The sequence below is a fragment of the Symphalangus syndactylus genome, chromosome 11, assembly GCF_028878055.3.
Source record: "Symphalangus syndactylus isolate Jambi chromosome 11, NHGRI_mSymSyn1-v2.1_pri, whole genome shotgun sequence".
Classification (NCBI taxonomy): domain Eukaryota; kingdom Metazoa; phylum Chordata; class Mammalia; order Primates; family Hylobatidae; genus Symphalangus; species Symphalangus syndactylus.
The window spans coordinates 118,532,389-118,553,674 of NC_072433.2; the positions used below are offsets into that span (position 1 = coordinate 118,532,389).

General features: G+C 35.3%; 1 protein-coding gene across 7 annotated transcripts in view; it reads right to left on the minus strand.

The window, feature by feature from the left end:
- The window catches only part of RAPGEF6 (Rap guanine nucleotide exchange factor 6), a 218,444-nt gene that overhangs the window by 130,022 nt on the left and 67,136 nt on the right, over window positions 1-21,286 (minus strand). For 6 of the 7 annotated variants that reach the window (XM_055299339.2, XM_055299340.2, XM_055299343.2 and 3 more), the window contains exon 5: window positions 12,765-12,834. The exons of the other annotated variant lie outside the window; for it this stretch is intronic. In XM_055299339.2, coding sequence (XP_055155314.1) covers window positions 12,765-12,834 — 70 coding nt within the window. The remainder of the gene's footprint in view (window positions 1-12,764; window positions 12,835-21,286) is intronic. 7 annotated transcript variants of the gene reach the window in all.

Sequence of the window (21,286 nt, forward strand, 5' to 3'; positions counted from 1 at the left end):
TAAATGGTGGTTTTAATTTTCCCCCATAACTACTCTTTCTGCTAATGTCAGAGCTCTTGATATTACCAAAAATTTCCTAGGCACCCATCCAAACACAGTGGTGCCCCCTTATCTGAGGGGGATACATTCCAAGATCCCCACTAGATGCCTGAAACTGCAGACAGTACCAAATTCTATATATGCCATGTATTTTTCTGTATTTACATACCTATGATAAAGTTTAATTTATAAATTAGGCACAGAAGAGATTAATAATAAAATATAATAATATACTACAATAAAAGTTATGTGGGGGTGAGGGGGCACAATGGCGAGTTCCTGTAGTCCCTGCTACCAGGGAAGCTGGGGCGAGAGGATCACTTGAGCCCAGGAGTTAACGTCCAGCCTGAGCAACACAGCAAGACCCTGTCCCTTAAAAAAAAAAAAAAAGTTATGTGAATATGGTCTCTCTTTTTTTAACTTTTATTTTAAGTTCAGCAGTACAAGCACAGGTTTATTACGCAGGTAAACTTGTGTCATGAGGTTTGTTATACAGATTATTTCAGCACTCAGGTATTAAGCCTAGTGCCTGTGAGTTATTTTTCCTGATCCTCTCCCTCCTTCCAGCCTCCACCAAAAGGCCCCAGTGTGTGTTGTTCCCCTCTATGTGTCCATGTGTTCTCATAATTTAGCTCCTCTCTCTTTCAACAGTACGACAGTCCTAAAAATGTGAAAAGTGAAACTGCAGATATGGGGGTGTGGGAGACTACTGTATCATATCAACATTCTCAACACCCCTGCCTGTCTTCCAAATCTTTGGTTCAATTCTCTCTCAGATCGTCAATTCTCTATAAATCCCTCCCATAATGCTCTTTCATTCCCATTACCACCTCCCCTTAATTTAAGTCTTAATCACCTCAGTCTCAAACCACAGCAATAGGTGATCCTGCTGCTTTAGGCATATTCCTCTCCAATTCTATCCTGCATGGTCAAACAAATCACCTAGATAATGACCATTACTCAGGTTTCCTGTTCAAAATGCCACAACGGACCTCTAATGTTTACACCAAATAAATTTTAAACTCTTACATTTGATATTCAAAGCCATTATAAACTCCATCCCCAAAATACTTTTATCACCTTATCTTACACGTACAATCCTGGAAAAGCTGCTCCCTTATTTGCTTTCCCACAAAAATTCTAATTAGATATACAAAATTTCCTAATGATTTCTAAGAGTTGATGTCTAATCTGTTTTGTTCAGGTGTGAATTCAAGAATAAGTAGCAGCCAACTCAATGTGACTATTCATGTGCCCCTATATATAACTTATAATCTGCCAAGTAACTTATTTCTTCAATTTGTGTTATCATACCCATTCTGTCTTCACATGGTATCATTTAGCCACTACCTATCTCAATGGCCATCTCTTCCATAATTATAAAAGACATTCCTCTCCTTAGACATCGATTGGCTTATTGTGCATACACACCTAGACTTCTCAGAAATGGGACATGTTCTCTACTGCCTTCAGACCTTTACATATGCAGCTGTCACTTCTGGCTAAAAGCCCATTCCCTCTTTGCCAACATATTGGCCTCCTACCTTCATCTTACGACCTAGCTCAACCAATCCCTTTACTCCAGAAAGATATTACCCCTTCTATAGCACTAAGCATACCAACCTCAGTAATAAGATAACAAGTTCTCTAAGGCAGGAACTGTATTATGTAATATTATATTCATCTTTGTTCACCTAATATTCAAGACATTTGCCAAAATGGGTGTTTGTTTAAATTTTCCCTTTTGCCTCAAATACATTAGGTCCTTGGAATTATGTATAAGGTCCTCAAAAGGTATACACAAGGCCATATACCAGAACTGTAGCTTATCTCATTTAAGGTTCACAATAACCCTACTGCGAACATAGCTACTTTTCCTATTGTAATAGATGGTACAGAGTCTCATAAAAGTTAATCCACAGGCTGGGCAGCATGGCTCACGCCTGTAATCCCAGCACTTTGGGAGGCTGAGGTGGGTGAATCATGAGGTCAGGAGTTCAAGACCAGGCTGGCCAAGATGGCAAAACCCCATCTCTACTAAAAACTACAAAATTTAGCCAGGCGCGGTGGCAGGCACTGTAATCCTAGCTACTCGGGAGGCTGAGGCAGGAGAACTACTTCAAACTGGGCGGCAGAGGTTGCAGTGAGCAGAGATTGTGTCACTGCACTCTAGCCTGGGCAACAAGAGTGAGACTCCGTCTCAAAACAAGAAAAAAAAAAAGTTAATTCACACAAGTAGGTGAATTAGGACTTAAAACCCAAGTGTGACTAAAAAGTTCAACTTCATATTGCTCTATCCCAAAAGATAAAACAGATTATCTACTTCAGGCAAAAGTCCAATATTATATGATTCTTATGTCTTTTAATATGTACCACTTATTGAGCAATGCAGAGATTTAAACGATAAAGGCTTTACAGAGTAAAAATGGAAGTCAAATAAATTTAGGAAAAGGCTTTCTACGTTTCAAAATCTTGGGAAAAGTATCAAATGCAAAGAAAAATCTAATCATGACTTTTATTCCAGGAATATAAAGACTTAAATGCCCTTAACAAAGTTCCCACTGAATATAACTGAATTGTGGTATTTAAAACATTAAAGCCTGCATTAAAAACAATGTAAGATTTTTAAAAAATAAAACCACAAACACAGCTGAAATGGCACAAAAGGTACAGAATCCAAAGGCCAAGAACGATGTGAAAGCAAGAATACTTGAACTTGGGAAACCAATAAAGCCCTGGATCTACCAGACAGTTTCTGTCAAACCCTAAAGAAAAGATTTTTCACTCTGATGTTTGTAGGGAGTGAGATAGACAAGAGATGAAACAAGAGACTCTACCAAAGTTGAGGAATCTAATAGAAACCTACTCATAAAGCTCATCCCAAACAGCTACACCCTCATTGCAAGGGTAAGCAAGATACAAGCAGAAGGGGACAGGAAGAAAACTTGCCTGGCACTGGGAAAAGAAGAGGAGGGGAAGCAACTAAGCAAAACTTGCCTTCCCCTGAGAATTCAAAACTACAAGCCATCCCTCATCCAGATCTGTAGTTTGAATTCGTAATACCTCAAGCATGCAAGCAAATTGAAAGACATTCAGCACTATTAATATACAATAGCAGAAATAACAAATGCAAAACTTTCTTACAAAAATGCAACTTCCTTTTTTGTTTTGTTTTGTTTTTTGAGATGGCATTTTGCTCGTGTCACCCAGGCTGGAGAGCAATGGCGCAATCTTGGCCCACTGCAGCCTCCACCTCCCAGGTTCAAGTAATTCTCCTGCCTCATCCTCCCAAGTAGCTGAGATTATAGGCAAGCACCACCACGCCCGGCTACTTTTTGTATTTTTAGTAGAGACGGGGTTTCACCATGTTGGCCAGGCTGATCTCGAACCCCTGACCTCAGGTGATCCACCTGCCTCAGCCTCTCAAAGTGCTGAGATACAGGTGTGAGCCACTGCACCAGGCCAACAAAAATGCAACTTTAACATAAACCTCAAAGTATTACTGTACCTAAAGTTCCAAGACATATGAACTCACAGACAAACATAAAAAAATCCCAACTACATCAAAATCATGTAAGAAGCAAGACATAATTAAAAATAATGAGCCCCCCCAAAAGCAGAATGACACTTGCAAATACTCCAATATACCGAAAGTATTAAGAGAATAGAAAGCCAAAATTTAAAAACTTTCAAACAAAAGAAAACTTGAAAATGAGCCAGAGATGATAAACAGCAACCAAGCAGGTGAGGCTTGACCAGGACAAGAAAGCCCTAAGTGCTCTCCTCCTCACTGCCAGGCTAGCAAGCAGTGAGGAACAACCAATAGCAATCTACATTTGGAGGAGAGATGAGAAGATGAAGAGACCCTGCTGAAGCACAAGAGCACAGAGAAGGCCTAAAACTGAGTGGAGCAGAAACACTGACAGAAAAATCTTCCAGCAAACTCAAGGACAAAGTAACACTAAACAAATTTGAAACCACTGGTGCACCGTAACAGCAAGAGAATCCAAACCTAGCTCAACTCCAGTAGAAATGTGTTCATCTCTAGGCTTAAAAGCTATAGCCCTATACCCAATGCCTAACATTAAATCCAAAATTATAACTCACATAAAAAAGGAAAGGTAAAAGAAAACAAAACAAAAAACAAAAACCAAGAGACAAAGCAATCAACAATCTACAAAAATTAGAGTAGATCTAGATGCTAGAACTACCAGACAGAGAACTTCAATCAACTATGATTAAATATGTTATAGGTTCACTGGAAAAGGTATAGACAACACACATAGACTGATAATTTTAGCAGACAAAGGAAAAATATAAAATAAAAATGAAAATGTTAGAAACGAAAGACATAGTAATAGAGATGAGGAATGTCTTTGATATGCTCATTGGCAGACTCAACACAACTGAGTTAAGATCAAGGAAATTAAACATAGGACAATAAAATTACCAAAGAGAAAGAGGAAAAGAGTTAAATAAGAAAAATGAAGGAACTGAACGGCATATTAAGATGCAACTAAAAAGGGAGTTAGCAAACTGGGAAGATAAATCCAGAAGATTTACTCAACATACAGCACAAAGTCATCAAGAAGAGGTGAAAAATAAGAAAGCTAAGAGGAAAGGTTGAAAAAAAATTTCAAGATGATAGAACAAGACAATATTTAAGGAAAAAAAGAATTTTTGATGCCCAAAGCAGTCCAAAAAATCCAAAACAGGATAATGAAAAACTACGATACCAAATTACGGAGAAAATATAAACAGAAGACTTTTAATGCAGCCAGAAAGAAAAAAGAGATCAGGAAGGCAATTAGATTAATGTCTGACTCCTCAAAATACGATGAATGTAAAAAAAGAGAATGTATCAATTGTGTTAATAAAAAATAATTCTCCTCCTAAAGTTGTATCAATGGCAAAAACAATCCTCCAAGAATGAAGAAAAATAAAGTTATTTTCAGACAAAAAAGAAAAAAAATACCTGAGATACTTAACAACAAAAGATCTTCAGGAAAGAATTTTTAACGGGTGTACTTTAAACATAACACAAGTGTTACCATTAGGACGCTCTCATATACAAGAAAGAACTAAAAGCAAAAAATATTAAATACGTGGTTAAACAGGAATAAATAATGACTGCATAAAACAGTAAGGCAAAATTTACAGAATACATAAAGCTAAAATACTGGACAATAGGAATTACATTTGGATACTAACATTAAACTCTTATCAGTTTAGCTACTTATTAGCCTCAGGTGTTTTTAAGTAGGGTTTTTTTTTTTTTTTTTTTTGAGACATAATCTCACTCTGTCGCCCAGGCTGGAGTGCAGTGGCACAATCTTGGTTCGCTGCAACCTCCACCTCCCGGGTTCAAGTGATTCTCCAGCCTCAGCCTCCCACATAGCTGGGATTACAGGCGCCTACCACACCTGGCTAATTTTTGTATTTTCAATAGAGATGGGGTTTCACCATGTTGGCCAGGCTGGTCTCGCACTCCTGATCTCAGATGATCCACCCGCCTTGGCCTCCCAAAGTGCTGGGATTACAGGAGGGAGCCACTGTGCCTGGCCTAAGTAGGAATTTAAAAATAGTCAGAATTAGCACTAAAAGAAGAGACCAAACACCATTTCTACAAGAGTATGGTGGGGAGGAGAGGAAGGAAAAAAGAACTTAAAATAAAGGAGGGCAAAAAAAAAACAAAAAACAAAAAGAGGGGAAAAAACAAGAACAAATACAAAGCACATAATGTGGTGAAAGTAAATTCAAACCTATCAGCAATCACAATGAATACAAATAGAAAAGTGTTTCCAGGTAAAAAGGAATCTCATGTCAAATATAGAAAAAGAAGAAACAGACCCCAAGTATTAAGGTTCACAGAATCCTGATATCTTTGAGAGAAGCTCAATAATTTTAAATATTTCTCTGCTTCCTAGTGAAGGAAATCCCAATCTAATAAATTTCTTGGTGTCCACACCTGCTATAAATCATTAACTTAACGAAGGTTTGTTATCCTTTTAGTGGGGAATAGGTACCTACTCATTATCATCATAATCTGAGCTCTATAACCACTAGGAATGGTTTAACTACTTGGATATTGCTGCTTCTAAGCTTTTGCAACGAACAACCCTAGGAAACACATTTGTTTTTCTTAAGGTGAAATAATTTGGTAAATACTTTTAAGAGAAAAAAATAGTCATGTGTCAATGCTGACATTTCCTATTGACGTTTTAGACTGGAGTTTTTCTTAACATCTTTAATTTTACACAACTCTTATGCTAAAGTAAAAATCTTGATTACTAATGACATTTATTTATGCATCTATTAGTTATATTAACTATAATTATAATTATAAATTTCAATTATTTCCAATTAAATGTATCAGAATTTTTCACAATATACACATAAATATTACCTATACATATATAAATGCTTTAAATTAACAAAATCAACATTACCACTAACATCCTGGTTACATCATCTTGGATACTAATATTTATATATAGTATAGATTTATGTATATGTGTTATGTTAATTATAATTAGTTACATATAACGTGCATCTATATACACACATATACAGCCATGTGTCACTTAACGATAAGGATACATTCTGAGAAATTACTTGTTGGGCAATTTCGTCATTGTGTGAACATCATAGAGTGCACTTACACATAGACAATACAGCCTACTACTTATCTAAGCTATATAGCATGGCCTATTGGTCCTAAGCTACCAACCTGTAAAGCATGTTACTGTACTGAACACCGCAGGCAATTATAACACAATGTTAAGTATCTGTGTATCGAAACATAGAAAAGGTGCAGTAAAAACACAGTATTATAATTTTATGGAACCACTGTCATACATGTGATCAGTCATAACCAGCAGTGATGACTGTACAGAAACCTGTAAAAAGACCACCAATAGGCTGGGCTCAGTGGCTCACGCCTGTAATCCCAGCACTTTGGGAGGCCGAGGTGGGTGGATCACCTGAGGTTAGGAGTTTGAGGCTAGCCTGACCAACATTGTGAAACCCCATCTCTACTAAAAATACAAAAATTAGCTGGGAGTGGTGGCGTGTGCCTGTAATCTCAGCTACTCAGGAGGCTGAGGTAGGAGAATCACTTGAATCCAGGAGGTGGAGGTTGCAGTGAGCCAACATCATGCCACTGCACTCCAGCCTGGGCAACAGATGGAGACTTCATCTCAAAAATAATACGAAGAAGAAGAAAAGACCACTAATAAAACCAACAATGAGACAAGTGGCTCTTTCTGTGCTAGGGGACATACTACATTAGGAATGTACAGTTAAAATACTGTCTCTTAAAGTCACCAGAAATAATAATTCTTGGTGGAATTATACCAAAATTTTATATATATTAAAATCACTTATTTTGTTTTTTGGGGGGAAGAGTAAATTTTTTCTCCTTTTGAATTGCTTTTAGTACATAAAAAGATTTACATGGCTCCCCTAAAATTGCTCTTCTTTCTCAGGTTTCTTCTACTTCTCCTTGCTTTTTTACTCTTTTAAATGGCACAAAATGCAAAACACAAAATAAACACTACACCTGATGGTATATTTCACTGGGATTTCATTATATTCATAAGGTAAACTAACAAAATGTAATATCCTTATTACGGTAACTCCATACCTAAGAACATGGTATCTCTTTTTTTGTTCAAGTTTAATTTTTTTATTTCAGGGGTATTTAAACACATTATTTCTGCACATTTATTAAGTTTAATCTTAAGTGTTTTATTTGTTTGTTGGTTTTATAGATGGAGTCTATGTTGCCTAGGCTGGAGTGCAGTGGCTACTCACAGACAGGAATAATTGGGACTACAGATGTGTGTCACAACACCCAGCTTAAGTATTTTTCATACAGTTTTTGTAAATGTATTCTTCTTCCCTTATGTGACATATGTTACAGATCAATTCCTTTATCTCTATTTTAAAAATATCCTGGGATTATGATGGGGATTGCACTAAATTTTAGACAAATTTTGAGATAATTTATGTCTTAAAAATATTGTCGTAACTGATTTAAAGAAGATCTAAAAACAACCTTTTACGGTTTTCTGTGTAAAGGTCTCCTAAAACTTTTTTCAGATTTAATCTGATGTATATAGATGGTTTTCATGTTTATAAATGGTACGTTTATAAAATCCAATTTTCTACTTACTTGTAAGGAGAAATACAATTGATTTCTATGTAAGAACAAGTATCCAACGACCTTGTTGAAATGACATAAATTTCAAAAGTTCACACTTAGGTAATTTGGGGTTTTCTACATACAAATCACATCATCTGTAAATCACAGTTTTATATTTTTTTCCAATCTCTTTTTTCCCCTGCCTAAATGCATCTCCTAGCCAATAGTTTTGGTATGGTGAGCTTTCTCCATATATTTCCAAATGTTGGGAGAAAGTTTTCAATATTTATTATAGGGTTTCTGCAGGTAACAATTAGGTTATAAAAGTTTCATTCTCTTCCTAGCTCGCTAAAAGCTTTTAAAATCATGAATGGGTTTTGATTATCAAGAGCTTTTTCTGCATCCATAGAAATTATTACCTGATTTTTTTTCTCTAATTATATCAATGTAGTGAATCACACATTCAAATGCTAAGTCAATTTGCGATTCTGGAACTAAATTCAATGTAGTCATGTTGTTTTATCCTCTGTATGTATTACTGAGATTCGACTACCTAAAATGTTAAGATTTTTACATTTATTTTCATTCAAAAATACTAACCTATAATACTGCTTTTGTATAATGCCCTTGTTGGGCTGTTACAAAAATTAAAATAGGCTCATAAAATAAGGCAAAGAAGTTAAACTTTTTCTATTTCCTGTTAGATGCTAAGTATTATTTATTGTTTAAATGTTTGGAAAAATTTACCAGTGGAGCCACATGGGTCTGAATTTCTAAATGAAAAGGTTTATAATTACAGATTCACCTTCTTTTCTAGATATTGGCTTGTGCAGATCTATTTGTGTGCGTACATGCCAGTTTGGTTTTTTTTTCTTCTCCCAAGGAATTTGACTAAAACTTCAAACTTACCTGCTTTAAGCTTTCCATACCATCTCCCGTATTACCATGTTTAAAATGTTTGCTAGATTGTAGTAGTGAATCCTTTTTCATTCCTGATACTGATTGTGTGACATGTTTTGTTTTTGATTATCTTTGATGGGTTTATCAATTTTCTTAGTCTTTTCTGAGACTCAACCTTGTCCTTTGTCAATCCTCATTATTCTAAGTTTGCTTTTATGCCACTGATACTTATTTTTATATTGATCCTTACTATTTCTTGGCTTGTGATTTCTATTCATATGCTGCTCTTTAATTTCTTGACATGAATACTTTACTTACTGTCAGCCTTTGCTCTTATAGCACTAGGGCTTAAATTTCACAACGAGAAAGGCTTACGCTGAATTCTACACATTTTAATAGGTCGTATTTATTCATTTAAAATATTTTCTAATTTTCTAAGTAATTCTTCTTTTACAAGCGATTTAGAGCATACGCCTGAATTTCAGAAGTTGTAATTTTTTTCTAGCTGTGTTTCTATAATTGGTTTTTAAATTAATTTCATGGTGGTCAGAAACTATAAAATTTTAACTACTGAAATTTTGAGACTTGCTTTATGTCCCAGCATATGGTCAAATTTAAAAAACATTCCATATGCACTTGAAAAGTAGGTGTACTCTGTTGTTGATAGGTGTAGTGTTCCCTGTATGTCTCTTAGGTAAAATGTGTACATGATGAGGTTCAAATCCTCAATATCCTTACTGACTCATGGTGGTTGCTTTGTCCGTTACTTTAGAGGTATATTAAAATCTCCTGGCCAGGCAAAGCGGCTCACGCCTGTTAATCCCAGCACTTTGGGAGGTCGAGGCAAAAGGATCACCTCAGGACAGGAGTTCAAAACCAGCCTGGCCAACATGGCGAAACTCTGTCTCTACTAAAAATACAAAAATTAGCTGGGCGTGGTGGCGCACATCTGTAATCCCAGCTACTTGGGAGGCTGAGGCAGGAGAATCACTTAAGCCTGGGAGGCAGAGGTTGCAGTGAGCTGAGATTGTGCCACTGCACTCCAGCCTAGATGACACAGCAAAACTCCCATCACAAAAATAAAAATAAAAATCTCCCAGTGTGATTGTGGGTTTGTCTAATTCTGGTTTTACTAAGGACAATTTTTGTTTTATATATTTTGAAGGCATGTAAAGCTTCAGGATTGGGTAACCTTGATACAATTAACCTTTTATCACTATATCGCACCATTCTTACATTAAATAATGCTTCTTGCCTAAAAGTATACTTTGGGCCAGGCATGGTGGCTCACACCTGTAAGTCCAACACTTGGGAGGTTGAGGTGGGAGGACTGCTTGAGGTCAAGAGCTCGAAATCAGCCTGTGAAACATAGCAAGGCTGTCTCTACTACAACAACAACAACAACAACAACAAATTAGCTGGGTATGGTGGGGTGCATCTGTAATCCCAGCTACTTGAGAGGCTGAGGAGAGAGGCTCACTTGAGCCCAGGAGTTCAAGGCTGCGGTGAGCTATCGCACCACCGCACTCTACTCTGGGCAAGGCTCTGTTTCTTTAAAAAAAAAAAAAGAAGTTAAAACAAGGAGATTACTTTATAATGTGTCAGATTAAGATGACTAACTTATCAAGTGATCAAGAATGTGTTCAGTAACAGACATTTCCAATCACCAGTGGAGTTATTCAAATCTGTACCAAATTCAAATTTGACCAGGCATTTTTAACAATTCTGAAAAATTTCACCTATTTTGGATTGTTTTCTCCTATAACTCATAAAGCATTTAAAATTATAGCAATCATCAGTAAATTTAAATTTTTGAAATTTAAAAATTACCAGCCATAAATATATATATTTGATGTGACTTTTTATTTTATATACTTGTTTTTCTGAAATACTGAAGATAAAATTGGAGATATAATGCTTCTTGACCCCAAAATATGTCAACATGTATCTGCTAACAATAAGGACTTTGTCTTACAGAACCACAGTATGGTTATCAAACTCAGGGAATTTGGTATTATCCAATCTGTAGTCCATATTTTGAATTCATCAATTGCACCAACAATGTCATTTATAGCTATGCCTATGATTTCTCGTTTTCTTCCTCCTCATATGAAAATATTACATAAAGTATATAAAACAAGCACTAAAACAGGATGTATAACACTGAAGTAAAAGCAGTATTTCTTTTGCATATAGTATGAGAAATACAAAATACAACTAAAAAGTGAGAAAATCAATACTGCCTGGGCAGTTTTCTTGCCATGTTCCTCAATACACACATTTAAAAGAAAGAATTCTGAGGCTCTAATAGGAATCCCATATATTCAGTGCTTAAAGAAAATAAATTTGAAACAATACATACTTCATCCTTGAACAAACTTGAATTCAAGAAACATTCACTGAATACTTACTATGCAGGCAGCACTCTGCAATACTCTCGGAGATACAAGTGGAATAAGACATAATCTTTGCCCTGTAAGAGCTTAAAATCCAGTTGCTCACATACAATTAGGGATAGTGAGTTCATGGTTATATAGATGATCCAGTTTAGGAAAGAGAAAACAAACTATTTGAAGATATCAATCTGACTATAGCACCATGAAATGGAAAAGTAGTTTAGTTTTGAGCCCTTACATTAAAATGCTTCATTAAGAATTCAATTTCTCTTCTTGACAGTTCAAATCTAATCAGATGACATGGTCATCTACATGAGACCCTAGTAGGACAATGAGTCCACTCGGTATATGCTGTTTTCTAGTCAGGTCACCTTAGAACAAGGTAAAAGCAAGCTGTGTTCTTGATTCTTCTAATACTTAAAAAAAAAAAAAAAAATTCTAAAGTTACATCAACTACTTAGCTCTTTTAAGAAAAAATAAAGAATTATTCCTTAAATACACCGTTAAATAAAAACTTATCTCAAATAATTAAAAAGTGAAAATACTAACACCATTTCTTACTTGCATCTAATTGTATGTCTTTTTACTTTTCTCTACTTCATTCTCTCTAGTCTAGGGCACAGACTATAGAATTCAAAGTTTATTGAAAAAGTAAAATTGAATGGGAAAGAAGAAATCACTTGAGGCTGGGCGTGGTGACTCATGCCTGTAATCTCAGCACTTTGGGAGGCCCAGGCGGATGGATCACCAGAGGTCAGGAGTTCGAGACCAGCTTGGCCAACATGGTGAAACTCCCATCGCTACTAAAAAATAGAAAAACTAGCTGGGCATGGTGCCAGGTGCCTGTAATCCCAGCTACTCAGGAGGCTAGGGCAGGAGAACTGCTTAAACCCAGGAGGTGGAGGTTGCAGTGAGCCAAGATCGCACCACTGCACTCCAGCCTGGGCACCAATGAAACTGTGTCTCAAAAAAAAAAAAAAAAAAAAAAAATCACTTGAAAGCTCATGGTCCCCTTTTAAAACTTTTAATTTTCTGGTAGAAGGGGTAAAAAAAATACCAAATCTGCAAATTATATATAAATGTATCATGTTTCACACACTCGAGGATCAAAAAAAGTCTGAATAGACAGAAATAGATAAACCGGGTAGATGGTTCTGATGCTACTTGATAAAATCTCTAAAAGGTCATAGTAATAAAACCTCCTTAAGTGTTTAAAGCCTACTACATTTAAAGTTAAAACTGAAGCATATCAAAAACAATTCAGCATTCTTTAAAGTTCTTACCACAATCATTTCTGAAGGCTCTAACACAAGACAATCACATCCTCTTTTTCCTCCAAACTGCTTACCAAAACTATAAAAACAGAAAAACAATTTCTTTAGCAAAGGTTATTAATAAAATATATCAATATAGGAAAAAAAACAAACAACAAAAAGAGCCCTGAGATGTTATCCAAGAAATTCTGATCCTGTCACTGATATTAAGATTTTCTAAAAAAGAAAGAAAAAAAAAAGAAACCTTTTCTCTTAATTGCCCAGATATAACTGATCTCAATACTATATGAAAATTCTTTTTAAACTTCTGCCTTTATCCCTAAAATTAGTTATAAAAGATACCTGTCTAATCTCAAATTTTTAACATCTGTCAATATATGTTGAACAAAGAAAAAAAATACACTTAGTAAAAATCTAATAAAAGTGATAACCTGATTAGGCAATTTAATAAAAGTAAATTATTATAATCTTTTGGGAGCAGTATTAAGACAACAGATATTAAAAATAAAAAAACTTAAAAAATATTCACACTTGAGTAGTCTCTTGGCATCCAACTGGGATTGGTTCCAGAATCCCCAAGGATACAAAAATCTACCAGTGCTCAAGCGCCTAACATAAAATGATGTAGCATTTGCATATAACCTATGCGCATCCTTCCATATGCTTTAAATCAACTTGAGATTTTTAATAATACCTAATACAGGGGAAATGCTACATAAATAGTTGTTGTACTTTATTGCTTAGGGAATAATGACAAGTAAAACAAGTCTATATATGCTTAGTAGAGATGCAACCATCCATTTTTTTTTTCCAGGATCAGCAGTTGCTTGAATTAATGGATGTGAAACCCACGGATATGAAGTGCCAACTATATATAAAGAAATGTAGTTAGATACAAAGATGACTTCTTAAAAGAAAGTGTTGGAGTCACAGCTCTTTGGAAAAAACTAAGGCTGGACCAGTACTAAAAGAAACTGTTTTTTACATTCTTGGTCTCAGAAAGATTTCTCAGCATATCAAAAAAGAAAGCAACCACAGAGAAAAAGATAGGTTTTCATTTTAAAAGATAATCTGAATTTTTTTAATGAAGAATAAAAAAAAAAACCCTGTCAACTATACCAAGACACAAATGACTTACATATGAAATATAAAGAGTGCACTTAAAATAATGATAAAGCAACCAAAAGTATTAGCATATATGAAAATTTAGTGCCAGTGTCAGTTAGTAAATAAAACATATAAATATTACTCCAAAATAACCAAACGGAAAAAGAAATTAATCATTCAAACAAAAGAAAATACCAAAAAAATCTAATAAATAAGTCATTTATAAAGAAAATTATACAACTTCATTGACGGGCTAGAAACAAGGCTTAAAGTAACATAGCTATACTTTTATGGGAAGGCTAAATATTTAAAAATGTCAATTTCCCAAAGTATAAGGTTCTATACAAATAATAGTTAATAACAAAATTCCAATCAAAATCCAAACAAAGTAACTTTTGAACATAACCAAAAAATCACTTATGTTTTTTCTTTGAGACAGCGTCTCACTCTGTGATCACCGAGGCTGCAGTGCAGTGGTGCAATCACGGCTCACTGTAGCCTCGACGTCCCTGGGCTCAGGTGATCTTCCCGTATCAGCCCCAAGTAGCTGGGACTACAGGCATGCACTACCATGCCTGGAAAATTTTTTAAATTTTTTGTAGAGATGGGTTTCGTCATTTTCACTATGCGGGTCTTGAACTCCTGGGCTCAAGCAATCCACCCACCTTGGCCTCCCAAAGTGCTAGGATTACAGGCGTGAGCCACTGCACCAGGTCTCACTTGTTTTTTCTTAAGCAGAAGATCTTTATCTTTTGTTTCCCCAAATTCTTGTATCACCTAATACATTTAAAAAAGCAAATCTGTAAACGTTTGCTTTCATGCAAGATGTAATAACAGGGACTGGGTTAACTCTCCCACCTGAGGACAAAAACAGAAAACAAAACAAAATATATAAAACAACAATTTCAAGACACCAAAAAGAAGGCAGGGCGGGGCTGTAATTCCTGAGGGAGGAAACAAAAAACTAAGATGACTCTTGCAATACACCATTTTACCACCTACAGGCAAGAGAAGCATAACACAGCATGATAGTTTTGCTGAGATGAAAAGCTAAGCGTTTTGGGGTGTGGATGACAGGGGAAAGATGCTTAGAATTTGCAAGGCAGCGTTTCTGAAAAGAGGGAGCAGCAAAGAGAAAGGGGGAGAGAGAGAACAACATTGTGCACAAGAGTATGCATGAGCGTTTGTGTGCATATATGCTTTGAAGAAAGGTCCTCTTGAGTCTTTGAGTACTGTGGGTATGTGAGAACAAACCTAAGAGTCACAGAGGAAAGACGACATAATACATGGGGTACTAGGTAGGGTCCTCAGGAATGTATTTCCTTAGTAACAAAATAAATTAATCCCACACTAAACTGCTGAACTTGTGCAAACACATTTAAAAGATAAAGCTCAGAATAATCAAATAGATTCCAATTAGCTAGATTATACGTTAGAACAAAACCCAGTACCACCTAAAGAGATGGAAAAGCTGGAACCCAGTGACATAAAATTCACAATGACATCAATAAAGAAACAAGCAACAACAACAAACCAGGCATGCAAAGAAACAGGAAAATATAATCCATAACCAAGAGAAAAAAACAACCAATAAAAACAGACCCAGAACTATCAGAAGTATAGAAATCAACAGACAACAATATTCTAACAGCTATTTCTACATATGTTTCATATGTTAAAGTAACGATAAATATGAACACAACAGAGAGATATGAAAAAGACCTAATGCAATGTTCTATCAAATCACATACGCAGACACATAAGGTCTGTCTGTTCCATTTATCAGTAATGTTAAAATTGGTGAGTAGCTTCAGACAGTGTCAACTTGACCCACCATTTATAAAGTTTCCTCTCAATTTTCCATCTATTAGTTTTAGCATTTTTTTATCAGTATGTAGATTGAAAGCGTTATTAGGGCTATTAAAATATATATTTTATATTTTGATCATTCTTTCTGAATTTATTAGCTGGGGGGCACTAATATAAAGAAAAACTCTCAACTATTTGAGTTCCTAGAACTACTGTTTATATGAAGTGAATTCACTGTATATAAAGTGAATCCTATAAAAAAGCTTCAGAAATATATTAATTTAGCAAGATTGAATAATACAAGCGCAATACTCAAAAATCAATTGTTTTATTGTATATTAGCAACAATCAGAAAATAAAATCTTTTGACTCCATTAAAAATAGAATAAAAATGATACATTTATCAAAATACATACAAGACTTCTACAAAGCTACAAATTTAAAAACTATGAAACATTGCTGAGAAAAATTGAAGAAGACCTGATTAAAAAGAGATATATCTTGTTTATGGATTAAAATGGCAATTCTCTCCAAAGTGTTCTACAGATTCAATACAATCACAATAAAAATCCCAGAAAGTGGTCTTGGAGGACTGACATAATGATCCTAAAATTTACATGGAATTGTAAAGAGCCTAAAATAGCTAAAACAACTTTGGAAAATAAGAACAAAGTTGAAATATTTATAATATCAGATTCTGACACACTATGAAAGTTAGAATACTCAAGACAATGTGGTATTTGATCAACTTATAGATCAATAAAACAGGATAGAGAGAACAAAAGGAGACCCATAAATACGTGTTCAACTGATTTTTGGCAAAAGTACCAAAGGAATTCAATGGAGAAAGATAATCTTTCCTATAAATGGTGGGAAACAACCAGATATCAACACAGAAGAAACAAAGGCAGTGGGGAATGGAGCTCTTAATAAACACCATAAACAAAAATTAATTATAAGTGGATCAGAGCCAGGCACAGTGGCTCACACCTGTAATCCCAGCACTTTGGGAGGCAGAGGCTAGCAGATAGCTTGAGCTCAGGAGTTCGAGACCAGCCTGGCCAACATGGCGAAACCTCATCTCTACAAAAAACACAAAAATGAGCCAGGCATGATGACATATGCCTGTAGTCCCAGTTACTCGGAAGATTGAGGCAGGAGGATCACTTGTGCCTGGGAGGTCCAGGCTGCAGTGAGCCATGAGCATGCCACTGCACTCCAGCCTGGGTGACAGAATGAGACTCTGTCTCAATAAAGAAAAAAAAAAAAAGGATCAGGGATACAAATTTAAAAATTAAAACTAAAATATAATAACAATAAAATTTTTGTACATGCCCTATATCAGAAAGTTCCCTTCTGTATGTCTAGTTTGTTCAAATACTTTATCCTGAATGAGTTTTAGATTTTTCCCAGATGCGTTTTTTTTCTGCATTTATTGAAAGGATCATGTGGTTTTTGCCTATTATTTTAATAAAGTATATTGTATTAAATTATTTACAAATGCCAAACCAACCTTCCATTCCTGGGATAATCCCAACTTGGTCATGGTATAAAATACTTTAAATATAAACCAGGATTCTGTTTTCTGTTATTTTGTTAACAATTTCCGCATGTATATTCATGAGGAATAATAATCCAGAATTTTCTTTTCTTGTGATTTTTGCCTAGTATTGGTAGCAGTAATACTGGACTAATAGAAATGAGCTGAAAGCATTTTCTCTACCCCTACCCTAATACAAACTCTTTCGGAATGTATGTAATAATGCTTATGTTTGAAAACATTCAGCTATAAAGTTATCTGGGCCTAGACTTCTCCCTGTACTAAAGTTTCTTTTTCTTTTTCTTTTTTTTTTTTTTTTTTGAGCCTTTTTCTGTAATGTATGTCTTTGCAAGATTTGCCCAATTTATTGATAGCAAGTTGATCATAAATTTCCTTTGTAGACTGGGCGCGGTGGCTCACACCTATAATCCCAGCACTTTGGGAAGCCGAGGCAGGTGGATCACCTGAGGTCAGGAGTTCAAGACCAGCCTGGCCAACATGATGAAACTCCGTCTCTACCAAAAATACAAAAATTAGCTGGGCATGGTGGTATGCACCTGTAATCTCAGCTACTCAGGAGGCTGAGGCAGGAGAATCGCTTGAACCCAGGAGGCGGGGTCTGCAGTGAGTCAAGCTCATCATGCCATTGCACTCCAGCCTGGGCGATAAGAGTAAAACTCTGTCTCAAAAAAAAAAGTAATATTTTAAATTTCTTTAGGATGGTAATGTCCCCTCTTTTATGCCTGATTTTGGAAATTTGTACCTTTTTTTTTTCATGGTCAGTCTAACTCAAAGTTTATCAAGTTTTGTTAACCTTTTGAAAGAACCAACTTTTTGTTTCAATGATGTTTCTCTATTATTTTTCTTGTGTTTATTTCATTGATTTCCACTTGAATCTTCCTTGAGCTTGCTTTTGAGTATACTCTGTTCTTTTCATTCATAAGATGGAAACTTAAGATGACTAGATCAAAACCATTCTTTTCTCATAAATATGATCTAAATTTCCCTGAGAGTACTGCTTTAGCTGCATCCCATAAATTTTGATGTATGTTCACTTCCACTGTGTTCAAAATATTTTCTTCTAATTTCTCTTCTGAAGTCTTCCTTGGTCTATCATTCATTTACAAATATGTTATCTAAATTCTCATATTTCTTTCTGATATTTATAACAGATTTCCATTGTAGTCAGTGGACAAACTTCAAATGATTTCATTCCTTTCAATGTATTGAGACTTGCGTTATGTTCCTAGATTATATGCCCTATCCTGGAGAATGACCCACAAATCTTGAAAAAAAAATTATATATCAGATCAAAGTGGTTGGTAATACTTTTCAAGCTCTACCTTTACTAATTTTCAGTCTAGTGGTTCTATTATTGAAAGACTTTTGAAATCACAAACTGTAATAGTTGAACTCCTACTAATCCTTTCAATTGTCAGTTTTTACTTCATATATTTTGAAGCTCTGCTATTAAATATACAATAAAATTTGCTATGTATTCCTAATGTATTAATCCTTTTAACACTGAAATTTTGCTCCTGGTCTCTAGTAATATTTATTGTCTTAAAATCTATTTTGACTCAGGCTCTAGTTCTCTCATGAATATAGTTTGCCTGGTATATCTCTTAATCCTTTTCAACTTATTTGTGCTTTTACAGCTAAAGTGTGTTTCCAGTAGACAGCATATAATAGGATTTTGAATTGTCATAGAACCTGATAATCTCTTTTGATCAGAATATTTAGACTATGCACATGTAATGAAATTACTAACTTGTCTGGATTATGTCTACCATTTTCCTATTTTTTAAATGTCTCATCTGTTTTGTTCCTCTGTTCTTCCTGTAGTAACATCATTTCTGTCAAATATTTTTGTTTAGTGTCCCATTTTAATTCCTTTGTTGATTTTTTAAATGCTATTTTTGTTATTTTATTTTTTTAGAGATAGGGTCTCATTCTGTTGCTGAGTTGGAGTGAAGTGGCATAATCATAGCTCACTGCAGCCTTAAACTCCTGGGCTCAAGCTGTCCTCTTGCCTCAGCCTCTTGCGTAGCGAGGACTACAGGTGTACACCACCACACACGTTTTTTTGTAGAGACAAGGGTCTCCCTATGTTGACAAGCAGATCTCAAACTCCTGGCCTCAAGTGATCCTCTGGCCTTGGCCTCTCAAACCACTGGTATTACACGCATGAGCCACTGTACCTGGCTGATTTTTGTTATATTCTTGATGGTTAATCTGGGGGATTGCAACGTGCTTCAGGAACAAGCAAAGGTGGTCCACTCTCACCACGTCCAATCAACTCCATACTGGAGACTCTCACCAGTACAATAAGGCAAGAAAAGACATTAAAGGCATGTAGACTGGAAAGAAAGAAATGAAACTATGTTTATCATAGTAGACTGACCCTGTATGTAGAAAATTCTAAGGAATCTACAAATATAAACTACTAGATCTAATAAAAGATTATATCAAGGTCACAGGATATAAGATCAATATGCAAAAACCAACTGCATTTCTATATACTAGCAAGGAATAAAATGAAAATGAAATTAAGATACAATTCCATTCATAATCTTATTAAGAAGAATAAAATATTTGGAAATGATTTAACAAAAGTATAAGACTTATACACTGAAAAATACAAAATATTGCTGAAAGAAATAGAAGATAAATATATGCAGAAGCAAGCCATGTTCATAGGCTAGAGACACAATATAGTTAAGACTGCAATTCTCCCCAAATTAATCTATAGATTCAAATCATTTCCTATCAAAACCCCAACAGGCTTTATGGTATAAATTGACAAGCAGATCCTTAAATGTATATGAATATACAAAAACCTAAAATAGCCAAAGCCATTATAAAAATGAACAAAGTTGTAAGACTTACTGGATTTGAAGTTATAATAAAGCTACAATAATCAAGAAAGTCAGGATTGGTACCAAGACAGAAAAGTAGTTAAATGACACAGAACAAATGGTCCAGAAAACAAACACACATTTATGGTTAACTGATTTTGAACAAAGGTACCAAGGCAATTCAATGGGGAAAAAAACAGCCTTTTCAATAAACCATGCTAGGTAAAACGAATATGCAAATATCCATATGCAAAAATATATGTATACAACAAAACAAAAAATTAACTCACAATGGATCACAGACCAGAATGTAAGAACTAAATTTTAAAACTTCTAGAAAAAGCTGTTAAGATTAAATAATCGTGAGGTTGAAGATTTCTTAGCTATGACACCAAAAGCTCTATTCTCAAAAATAAACCTTAAATCAGATATCATCAATATTAAAGTTTTATGCTTCAAAAGACACTATTAAGAAGTCACAGACTGGCTGGGCACAGTGGCACACGCCTGTAATCCCAGCACTTTGGGAGGCTGAGGTGGGCAGATCACTTGAGGTCAGGAGTTTGAGGCCAGCCTGGCCAACGTGGTGCAACCCCATCTCTACTAAAAATACAAAAATTAGCCAGGCATAGTAGTGCGCACTTGCAATCCCAGCTACTTGGGAGGCTGAGGCAGGAGAATTGCTTGACCCCGGGAGGCAGAGGTTGCAGTGAGCTGAGATCACGACACTGCACTCCAGCCTGGGGAGCAGAGCAAGATTCCGTCTCAAAAACAAAAAAAACAAACAACAACAAAAAAAACACAGACTGAGAGAAAATATATGAAAACCACATACATGACATTGAACTTGGATCCAAAATAGACACATTCTTACAACTTGATAAGACGGCACAATTTAAAAATGGAGAAAATGTCTCAATACACATTTCACCAAAGAAGATACAGGAATGTCTAGTAAGCACATAAAAAGACCCCCTACATCACTCATCACTACTGAACTACAAATTAAAATCACAGTAAGACACTGTTAAATATACACCAGAATGGCAAATAATATAAAAGATTGTCAATACCAAGTGGTGGTCAGAATGTAAAACGGTACAGTCATTTTATAAACAATTTGGTCTTTTCCCAAGAAGTTAAACATGTACTTAATATAACACAGCAATTCTACTCCTGCATATCTATAATAAAGAAGTGAAAACACATGGCCATAT